At 31.4% G+C, this 11,962-nt stretch overlaps 1 protein-coding gene and 1 pseudogene across 1 annotated transcript; one reads left to right on the forward strand and one right to left on the reverse strand.

The window, feature by feature from the left end:
• Nucleotides 1-2,604: 2,604 nt before the first annotated feature.
• LOC120157277 lies at nucleotides 2,605-6,543 on the reverse strand. The gene is made up of 3 exons (XM_039168460.1): nucleotides 6,451-6,543; nucleotides 3,599-3,698; nucleotides 2,605-3,515 (listed from the first exon to the last, which is right to left on the reverse strand). The coding sequence occupies exons 1-3, from the start codon at nucleotides 6,541-6,543 to the stop codon at nucleotides 2,605-2,607; spliced, it is 1,104 nt and encodes a 367-aa protein (XP_039024391.1).
• LOC120156905 lies at nucleotides 6,430-8,434 on the forward strand (annotated as a pseudogene).
• The last annotated feature ends 3,528 nt before the right edge of the window (nucleotides 8,435-11,962 follow it).

Raw genomic sequence — 11,962 nt, forward strand, 5'->3', positions numbered from 1 at the left:
AAACTATAAAAAAGAGAAGACGAGTTATATTAAATCTTACTATCATCTCTAATTAATAATTATATTAGACCATTTATATTTATAAAAAAAACATATAATTGGAATATCATTTAGTATAAAAAAGTAAATTTAAAGGCAATAATAAAGAATTATTACTGTACTTATAAGCATCCCCGTTTTGTTGACAATATCTCACCGAAACGATAGGCTTACCAAAAGAAAGCGGCGGCGTTTCTTGGTCAAATATTTACTTTTTCTTTTCCTTCCCTTCGAACGGTAGTTAACCTCTTGGAGTCTTGGTTATTAACCATGAAAAGTTATATATATATATATATATATATATATATATATTATGATTATTTTTAGCGTGTATTTTTTTAGTTTTACATTAATTTAATATTGTTATATGAGTAAAAATTAAATATCGAGATTAATTAATTATTTTTCAATAAATATCTTATAATTTATTATTGTTAATCTTAATAGTATATTTTTATTCATCAAACAATCTTAAATCAATATAAAACTCAAAAATATCTTAATAATAATAATAATAATAAAAATAATGGAGCTTTTTGCCAATTTAAGGTGTTAGGTGAAAGCATTGATAAAAGGTAGGAAGCTGCACGAAGAACCCGTGCCCCCAAATTCATTTTCGCACCCGAAGAAAAGTTAATATATATCAATATAAAAATTTAATTTTAAACAAATATTTATAATTTTTTAATTAATTTAATTCAGAAGTTAAATTCAATCTTTCAAGAAAAAGTTAAATTCAAGAATCAAAATATATATATATTAACTGAAATTTAAAGGGATTAATAACAAGTTAATTGAAAATTAATTAAATGTTAGGTTTATTTTATGTTATGAAGAAAACATTTTTTTTAATATTTATGAAGAAAATTAATTTAAAGGGATGCTTACACTAGGGCATTGTTTTTCTTATTAAAATCCAGATTTTGTTGCTACAAATCATAATGGGCAGCTCCAACCCTTGGGCCTTGGGGTCCAAAACTTTTGTTTTCTTCTTTTATGCTATTTTAATTTGAATTTGCAAAGATATGTCATATTTTGATTGGTCCCAGGATCTAATATCATACTCCCTCCGTGCCATTATTTGTATCTCATATTGGCTATGCACATAATTTTAAGAAATATATTTAATTAAAGAAAATGACAAAATTATCCCTAAAACGTAATTGCTAAATTTATTTTGGTACGTGTAAAAGAGTGAGACATACAAAGGTAAAAAAAAAAATATAAATGTTATTGTTTGTTGATTTTTCTACTAAAACATTTTAAATTGAACAATTTAAAAAAAAAACACACATTTAGTGGGATAGATGGAGCATCACTTTCCTATTATAATAACTATTTAGCAATAACTTGTTGCTTTATAACATGATGTAGTTATCAAATTATTATTTTGATTCAATGGGTTTGTTTGAATTGATAGTATCATAAAAAATTAAATTGATAAAAAATTTATTTATGAATGGTTAAATCTATTGAATTGTTACATGTTTAATCCAATTGCACATGGGTAGTTAAACTCCTTATTGAAGCCAAAACATAACCGACTTATATTTCTCTTATTTGTGCCATCCAACATTTTCGTGAACGAAGCTGTGCTATCAACATCACCTAGATAGCCCGTGAATGCAACATGGTTGTTGATTGTATAATCAAGCTTCCATGTCCTATTACGCTTCAAATCTTGTCTATTAACTCACCATCCCCAGACATCTAAGAACTACTAACTCGAGACATTAATGGTTCCTCTTTGTAAATGTGTTCTTGCTTAACCCTATGACTTAGGCTTCTCTTTATTAAAAAAATCTATTAAATTTTTAAATATAAGATTAATAGAATGTATAAACTTTTTTGACTAAAAATATTTTTATATCATATTAGATGTTTATTTCAACTTTAAGAATAAAATAATTTATTTGTAATATTATTTTAAGAATGGAATAATTTATTTGGAATATTATTGGAATAGGATCTAATTACATAACATGCAACTTTGTACTTTTACACATATTTAAGATGGTTGTATGAGTGAAAATAAATGTATGAGATTAATAGTAGGAGATGAAAAATATTCACTAGAGGAAAAAAAAGTTAATCCTAGCCTTTTATTTTCACTTTTTTTGGATAAGTTAAAATTTATTATCCAAATAGAAGAGTTCGGCAACAAAATGCACCCATACAAGGAGCAAAGACAAGCTACTTACAACAAACAATGGTTAGCCTATACCCTAATTGTTACAAAGAAAAATATTAACATTGTCAAGTCTGTTAAAATTTCTACCTCTAAGTTGAATGTCAACTATCTCCTTAATGGAGTTTGACATCACTTCAACCGTTCGAGACCTTCCTTGGAATAGTCTTCTAGTTCTTTCCTCCCAAACAATATAAATGAAAGCACCCCAAGCAATCTTCATAATGGTATAAGGAGGATTTACCTTTCCAAGTTCCACAAGCCCAAGCAAGCATATTATCCCATGACATAGAAGGCTTGAACAAGCAAGAGAGGTTCAATAAAGCTTTCCATAGGGAAACAACCGTTGCACGGTCAGCAAACAAGTGGTTTCTCAATTAGAGGGCCTCATTGCATAAAATACATGAACCATCATAAGCAATTCCTATTCGAGTAAGCCTCTCTCTAGATGGGAGTCTATCCAAGATTGTCATCCAAGAAATAATGATGAATTTAGGAATGTGGAGGGGAAACCAAATCAATTTATGCAATGAAACTTTGTCTCGTTTGACCCCAATCTTTTCCCAGATATCTTTAGTATTCGTTGCTCCTGCATTTAAAATAGGAAGAGCCTCTGTTTTTAGTTTCAAAAGTCTGTTGAAGCACCAACTAAAAGAAGCACCTCCAGTCATGACTCTAAAGTCTTTAGTCTTTATCACATAGCTATAAATCCAAGCAATCCATAAGGAGCCTTCACCAGCAAGAAGATTTTTAATGAGCTTCATCATGTAAGCTTTGTTCCAGGATTTTAAATCCTTTAGTCCGAGCCCTCCTTCAATTTTAGGACAACATATTTTATCCCAGCTGACTCTAGCACAAGTAGTAGATGTATCGAAACCTTTCCATAAGAAACGAGAGCACAACTGGTTTATCCTGTTTATAACAGTCTGAGGCAGAAGAAACTGCCTGCACCAAAAGTTGGCTATACTGAGCAGGACAGTTTTGATTAGTTCCAGCCTTCCAGCATAGCCTAAGTGTTTCCCAGACCATTGATGAAGTCTTGATTTGATCTTGTCAATAAGGGTTGAGCAATCATTTTCAGTGAGTTTTCGGGTGACTAAGGGAACCCCAAGGTACCTCACTGGTAAGTAACCATAATTGAACCCAGTAGAATTTTTAATATTCTCAAGGTTCCTTAGAGAAATTCCAACAGCAAACAGTTCATTTTTGGCAACATTTAACTTAAGCCCAGACATGTCATAGAAATGGTTCAGGACAATTATGACCCCAGTAACAGATTCAAGATTTCCTTTACAGAATATAAGAAGATCATCCGCAAAAGAGAGATGAGTGAAACCAATTTTTTTACATTTGGATGGTATCCGAAAATACCTTTGGCAGCAGCAGTGTTAAGTAATCTTGAAAGGATGTTCATAGCAAGAACAAATAAAATGGGTGATAAAGGATCACCTTGTCTTATTCCCCTTTCTCCCTTGAAAAAACCAATCAAGGATCCATTGAAAGAAATAGAATATCTAGCTTCAGTAAAGCAAGCTTCAATTCAACCAATGAACTTTGATGGTAACCCTAAGGCCTTAAGACTTGTAGAAATAAAACCCCAGTAGAGGGAATCAAAATCTTTTTGAAGGTCAATTTTAGGAGCACATCTTGGAGAAATAGACTTCCTTCCATAACCTTTCACCAGTTCTTAAGCGAGGAGAGTATTATCAATAATGGTTATACCTTTAACAAAGGTTGTTTGGTTAAGAGTTATAATTTCTGGAAGCATATTAGTCAGCCTTTTGACAAGAATCTTGGTAATAGACTTATAAATCACTGAGCAGCAGGAAATAGACATGTAGTCTTTAACCTTGCTAGGATTAGAGATCTTTGGAACCAAGGCTATAATTGTGGGATTGAAAGCATGCAGAATGAATGACTTTTGGAAAAAGAATTTGATCGCATTAATCAAATCCTCACCAACCACTGACTAAGCCTTTTTAAAAAAACTATTAAGTGGAATTTTAACCCTTATATCTTCATAACTAAATGATCTTTAGTGTCATTTACCCTTTAAGATAATTAGAATATGATAACTTGAAAACACACATTAAACTAGGGGTGCTTATTGAGCGAGTCGATTGCGAGTTAAGTTGTGTTCAACTCGTGCTTGTTAAAAAATTTTGTGACTCGACTCGTTGCTCGTTAAGCTCGTTAAAATTTTGCTCGACTCGTTAAGTTCGATGCTCGTTGCTCGTTAAGCTCGATGCTCGTTGTTCGCCTTGTTACTCGTTAAGCTCGATGCTCGTTGCTTGTCTCGTTGCTCGTTAAGCTCACTGAAATTTTTACCCTATTTTATTAACTATAGGTAACATCTACTAATACACTATACAAAGCTTAATATAAACATAAATTAATCCAAAACAATATCAAAAGAGTGTACACAGCATTTTCAAAGTCTAAATTCCAAAGTAACAATCCACAAATACATTAAAATAATAAATATGGTTTGATTTTTGAGTGTAGTAAAATATTAATTAATAATTTAGTATATTTTGTTGTTTATTAGAAAATTAATAGATTAGCAATTTATCATCTTTTTATTATCTATTAGTAAATTAGTAATTTTTTGAATGAAATAATTTTTTAAGATAACTACTAAAAAAATTAACGAGTCGCTTGTAAACTTATCGAGTCGAGTTGAACTTTGCTCGACTCAACTCATTAAAATAACATTTTTTTTAGAGAAATATTAGCTGCACGTGTAATAATTTCTTTTAATAATTCATACCTGGGTAAAGGTTCTTCTATGATTTCTTTCTTTAATTTTGAGAGTAACTCCAAGAGTTGAGCTAAATTTTAGCCAACATGTTGTCTAACCGGTTGGGAGACATTCAAAAAATGAAAGGGAAAAGATTCTTCCCAAGCCACAATGAAATCCAGGAAGAAAGCAATTGTTTCCCATATATATAATTTTAAACAAAATTTGAGATTAAGTTTATACAATATTATCATAAAAAAAACAGGCTGTCTGATCTGGTTTTAGAAATCAAAACTAGTAATGGGTGGTTCCAATTTCATATGCCCAGAAATCTTTGGGGTCATCTCAAAGGAAACAGATAAATTCAAATAGCCCAGAAGGCTGTGGGTCTGGTCTGGACTTACCAATTTTAGTGTACTATTTATGGATTTGGTTTTGTACCAAAACGGAAACACCAAAATCAATTTACTCCTCTAAAACCTTTTTTTAATGCAAATAAAGTGAATAAATTTATTAAAAATAAAAAAATATTCCAAATTATATTGAAGTTTAAAAACTAAACACATAACTAGAATTTTTTTTATAATTATTTACACAACAAACTAGTCACTCGAGGTCATTCGAGAATCATACAAGAAATAAGTTAAAATTCATCCAAGGAACTCAAAGAAATGATAGATACAAATAAATCTGACTGCATCAATAAATAAACCATAACATTAAATTAAGCTACTGAAAGATCACCGACGACTATAAATCAGAATCAAGCATCGTGAGAAAACTATATACGAACACAAATTATGTATCTAAGTACAATATGATGGTCCAAAGAAAAGAAGATCAACGGAATAACAAATAAATGTTATCTTGATCAATCAATACGACGTTAAATCTAATCTTGAAAATACAATAAAACGACATAAAACATATCTTTATCTTTTTTTAAGACAAAAAAACAGAAAAAAAATATGTATCATGAAAATAAAATTATTAAAAAATAAAAAAAATATAAAGAAAATTAAATTTTATAAATAAAAAGTAAATAGAAAGTAAAAAAATACATACCATCGATGATGACTAATATCAAAATTGATTTCGCGGCTTGTCAAACCAAAATAATAAAGAATGGAACGGCAGCTAATATGGTGGAAGGAAAAAAAACGCTAGGTTTTTGTTACTCGTCTAAAACATAAAATCGGTGAGAAATTGAAAATTAAATATTTTGATTTATTACTAAAGTGGAACTCACCAAACAAATCTATTTTACCAAAATCAAGTAAAATAAAATGTTAAAACTAAAAATTAAAAAACTAAATTGGTCTGAACCAAATTAAAGTAGATTATTAAAAAAAAAAATTAGGCCTGAACGAACCGAATCAACTCCACCGGTTTTTTTTTCTCGTTTTCACTCTAATATCTGGATAAATAAATAAATAAATTCTTTCAATCGCATATTATCTTTCCACTGTTTTCTTTCTTTCACCGACAGAGGCGGTACAATCGCTTTCACCGGCAATGGCGGCGATATCGTCATTCTTTCACCGGCAGTAGCAACGACGGTAAGGTACTTTATCATTCATATTTCTCTATTTTCCCCCATGACTTCAACATTCTGTGCCTCCATTGTTTTATTTTCAAAACCTTTATCCTAAAGCAATTCAATTTTTCAAACCCATAAAAAATCAGGGTTTTACTTTAATTCCTTCCTTCGAATTCACAAAATTCCTAATTTTACAATCCACAATCTCCATCAAACTTCAAAACCCCACCTTTTAAGCCATACCCATTTCACATATTCGTCTATAATTCTGAATTTATCATATTCTTTATGATATATAAACTTGTCATAAGTCTAGGAAAATTACTAAGTTGAAGATTAGTGAAAACAATTAATTTTTCCTTATTGGATTTAGATTATAAGAAGTTTCTATTTTTTATATTAACAAATAAAATGAGATTGTTCTGTCAGAAACAAACTATTATTATATTATTCTTCAAATAAAAGGGAAATTTTTTAATTAATATGTACGATAAATTTGAGAAATTAATTTCTTTGTGATGTTGATCTAGTTCTGATTGGTGATACAGTAGGCTAGATGGTGAAGATATTCAACCACTTGTCTATGATAATGAAACTAGTATAGTCAAGATTTAGGTTTATTTTGATCATTCTTCTAAGTGATTCTAAGGTTTTGTCTTTAAATTTATCAAATTTTTTTTATCTTAAAGATTCATTTTGAGTTAAACTTCTCAAAATTGAATCGACACTATAGTTTATTTTTATATTTTTAAGGAAAATTTTAAGGGACTTTAATTTGGTTTCTATTTCTCGTCATTGTCTTGTTCTATGCGTGCTTTTTTGATCTCATGATTATAAAATTTTCTTGATCCAATGCCTATAACTTGTAGTTAGAGTGCTAATTATCTATTTATTTTCATTTGCTAATTGTTCTCTATAACTCTTTATGTCGATATTGTTCAAGATTATAGAAACACTACCTTAATCCTAAGCAGCATGAAAATCAAGGTGATGACTCCACATGAAAGGACATATATTGTATGTATCAATGGTTGCATTTATCATTTCTAAATGCTTTTCAGCTTGCTTTTTATCATTATATGTGTATTTTCATTTGATCATTTGAGTTGACAATTCAATTCACATAACAAAATCCACGTTCTTGCCATTAATTTGTATTAAATGAGTCATAAATTAAGGAAATTTGTTTATCCATCTGGAAACATGATTTGCTTAAACTAATTTGGTTAGCTGTACATTCGTGAGTGTAACAATTTTACTTGTGCACCGATTGTGTTAGAAGAATCTCCTGTAAGAAATTAAATAACTAAAGAGGTAAAAAAGATGATCCCAAAGCAATTTCATGTATTGGGCAAAGGCGCTGCTATAGTTTTTGGAGGATTTCTGACTCTCAATCTTGCTGCTACTGTTGCCATTGGTGCATTTCGCTCTGTAGCAGAAAGGAAACGGGTAATGACAATTCGCCAAGCCCCACCCTTTTCTTGTTTTGTTTTTTTTCTGATGTTTGCGAGTGTGAAAATTTGCAATTTCTCTCTCTGGGTTTTGTAGAAAAAATCTGCCTTGCCTGTGGGATTTGTAAAGGGAAAGGATTTTACTTATGCAAGTTGTGCAATGGAAATGCTACAATAAATTGGTCACCTTTGTATGATCCTATTCATATTAACCCTTGTGTTTGCCCTACTTGTGATGGTAACAGGTTAGTCTTCTTTCTTGATTCATTTGCCATTCAATACTTTCTTCTTGGAGAGGCTTTTCACTTGGTTCTAAAGGTTTCTTTGGGATTATGACAGGGTGCAGCGCTGCTTAAACTGTCTTGGCAATGGTTATAGTTGACTACTACTTGATTTGTAAGAGTTTTAACTGTGAATTTTTCATCACTTTATGTTTCTGTATCCCATTTTGTAAGTGAATTTGTGGATATTTTATGTTTCTGTGTCCCATTTTGTTAGTGAATCTGTGACTGTTTTTTCAGTGAACTGCTAAATAATCATCTTCGTGAAGCTGTTTCAATTTGGCACATTTAAATATGGATCATACTTGAGAATTATAAATTTATAATTCAGGATGTTGATGATGTGGCTAGGTTTTTATTTAAGTTGAAACCACTTAAGTTGTTGATGAAGTACTATTGGTGTAATAATCATGGTTAGGGTATTGTTGATGAAACTTCTAAGATGGGGTAGATTGTTGCAAATGTTCAAGCTATATTTTCTTGACATTTAATAAAATTACAAAAACCGCATAATGTTTGCTGTGTTATGGATTTTTTGCATGACTAACAGAGAAAACCTTAGGATTGTTGGCACGAGCATTATTCCAAATTTTTTTGGGTGGAGCACTGTAGAGAGTGGTTATGGATGTGGTCGTGTCGGAGTTCCTTTGCTGGCTTCTCTGTTCCATTTGTTTTTATTTGAACACCTCTAGTCCTTCCAAGAACTCTGCTAATCTTCGAGTCCTAACCTCTTATTGAGTGATTTCACTGGAGTTTCTTGTCCACCTATCCATTTCCCTCATTATATAACCTTGTCATTCACACTATTTTAAATCAGATGCTATGTGAAAATGAAGATATCTAACTATAAATGTGCCCTTGCTTCATGAATAATGAAATTTAGAACACCTTGAATATCCAGTCTCCTTCAGGTTGGTTATATTTATCATGAACTTTATGGTATCTGAAAATAAACGTAGACATTGAAGTCTTCTTTTACTACTTTTCGTGAGTGATTGATATTCAGAATTTGATGAACTGTTTTATGTGATTGTGTCTCCACTCTCCAGTACAATGAATCGTTGCTGTTGTTGTTCACTGAAAATTTCAATTGCAATTACAAGTTCTGCAAGCTTGCTATCTGTCGATCTTAGTTTATCCTTTGCTAGAAGTTTTGCCAAGTTAATGTTTTTCGCATAGGAAGGGAGAGTGATAGGTGCTGAGAAATCCATTTCCCCTAGAAATATCATATAATTGGAATTGGATCTATAGCTCTCGGAGAATATATATGCGGGGAATTCATTCATTTGATGACGAGAAAAATCTATTTTAATTTCTCTGCATGTTCTATAACGTCAGTTTAGTTCGATCTAGCATGTTTGTGTATTTGTAATGTGATGGTGCCTTGATGTAGTGCGCATCCCTATGGAACATACATTTTGTATTATTTCTTGTATAAATTTATATCCGGCGGCTGAAGGAAAGAATGGAATATTCTAGGTGAATTCAGTCCAATATTGCCATAGCATCAGCTGTGAAGTTGCCTTCTCTTAAGCATGTACCACTCGAACACTCCGTGCCCTTGTAAGAATTTAATGTATGCTTTGGAGAATTGCATTATGAACATCATAACTCGAGTTAAGAATAGCATGCAATTCCGTGTTGTTCCTGTCTCGACGATAGTATTCGAGCTTCCATACCAAGTGCCTGCATCAAACCATCGTATAAATAGTTCATAATTTCGCATCGAGTTCCAAACAGATCCAACTGTGCATGCAAACCTGTCAACCAATGACCATGATGGTACCCAATACACCACCTGCAGAGCGAATCATGTGAAAGAAATACCCTTCATCCGTATTGGTCTTGTTATATCAATACATACTTCTGGAATATGTTTGAATCTGACGACCGAAAAACTGAAATTGATTAATTTAAACTAAATGAATTAGATTTGATTTGGTTAATTTGATTCGTCACTTATGTAAAGTCATTTCTAAGAAACAAATGAATAATGAATAAAATAATATTGATCTATCGAAGAAAAGGGATTAAAATGAAATAAATGAAATCTTGAGACAATAAAGTGTTGTTACTTAAAATTGAGATTTTTTATATGTTTTCCAACATTTCAAGGGTGTATTTTTCTGAAGTTTTTGAATTTAATATACATTAAATATCACTTGACACATTTTAAATTGTCATTTATATATATTTAAAAATATATAATAATATAACATATTTAAGAAAAATTAGAAATTGAATTATTTTTTAACATCGAAGTATTACGAGTACAATTTTGTAAGTAAAAAATTATTTATACTGTGATAAACCGAAATTTTTGTAAGCGATGCCGTCAGCAAGTGGAATTAGTTATTCTCATTCTTGTCGAATCACAAACGACACCAAATCGAATAGTTTAAAATTCGAAAAATAAAATTCATCGAACCCAGCGTAACCACGTCAGCTTCCACCTTATGTATAGATACACTCAACTTTTTCTCTAACACAATTTGGAGCTCAAACAAAAAGGGAAGCTCGAAAGAGCTCTAAGAAGTAAGAAAGGCTGCCCTGCGCTCTCTATCTTCATTTCCTTTGTTTCTCTCTCTATCAAATCCCTAATTACCAGATTTCAATTCTGTTAATATTTAAAAGAAGAAAAAAGCATAAAAACCGAATCTAGTTAAAGGATCTTGGGACAATTCTTGTAGTTGTGTTTAATCTTGAATTGATAAGGACGTGTTGATTTCATCTCTTCGGATGAAAAAAAGATAGATTTGTGGGAAGATATACTGGTGGACATTTTCTCCAGTTTGTGTTTATCTTGGCACTATCTTTGTTTATGGGTTTTCTAGTTGGTTGTATGAAGGGAGCTTTGCTCAAAGTGAAGAAATTGATTACAATAGGAGCATGAGACAGTTGTAGGATCATAATGAACAAACAGATGGAAAACCGCATCTAATTTCAAAGGAGTTATAATGCAAAAAACAATTTGCTGGCAGAGAATAATATTCATACAGCTTAATTCTGCATTTTAAAATATGCCATGATGAGATGCATTGCTGATGTGGCTGTAGCTTGGCCTTTTAGCAACGCCACAGCATTGAACATTTGGTAGATTCATTCTGTTGTTTGTGCCACTGGTAGTTGATAGTGATTTCATCTTTGTCATATATTCCAGTTCTAGAAGTGTGGGTTTTGTAAGGATAATAAAAGAAGTGGTTACTGTTAAAAAAATGATTGTGAACTAATTGTTAAACTTCCTGGAATTATAATGCAGTCCCAAAATTGTCTCTGCTACAACCATAACTATCTGCATCATTTCTCATTATATTGATAACTACTTGGTCAATATTTTTTTTTTGGTGATGCCTGTCTGCTATTTCTAAAGCTCATCTAATGTTGTGAAAATCTCATTTTTCCTTGGGATGTTATTTTGTACTTTTTAATCATTCACTTTCTGCCTTTTCAAAGGTCCGGTAACTTGGCATGTTTGGACATTAGAGATTTAAATATGCCAAAGGAGAGAAGGATTGTTCCCTTTCTTCTGATAGGTGCAGGAGATCCCCCTTCTCCTGTCACCAATCATCACCCAAATTCCCTTCAGAAACTGAGCAAAATCTAAAGGAATGGGAAGATGCCAGATGCCCTGTCAGCATGGAGCATCCTCACAATGCAATTCTCGTATGTTCTTCCCATGAAAAGGGTTGCCGTCCATACATGTGTGATACAAGTTATCGCCAC

Source organism: Hibiscus syriacus, unplaced genomic scaffold (genome assembly GCF_006381635.1).
Source record: "Hibiscus syriacus cultivar Baekdansim isolate YM2019G1 unplaced genomic scaffold, ASM638163v2 tig00111238_pilon, whole genome shotgun sequence".
In the NCBI taxonomy this organism is placed as follows: Eukaryota; Viridiplantae; Streptophyta; class Magnoliopsida; order Malvales; family Malvaceae; genus Hibiscus; species Hibiscus syriacus.

Excerpts from the sequence above, each read along its gene's own strand:
- LOC120157277 (XM_039168460.1), bottom strand. The coding sequence starts at position 6,543 with ATGATAAAGTACCTTACCGTCGTTGCTACTGCCGGTGAAAGAATGACG. Across the intron at positions 3,699-6,450 it reads CGATTGTACCGCCTCTGTCG|GGAGAAAGGGGAATAAGACA; the intron begins GTGAAAGAAAGA and ends GGTTTTTTCAAG. Across the intron at positions 3,516-3,598 it reads TAACACTGCTGCTGCCAAAG|GAAATCTTGAATCTGTTACT; the intron begins GTATTTTCGGAT and ends TATTCTGTAAAG.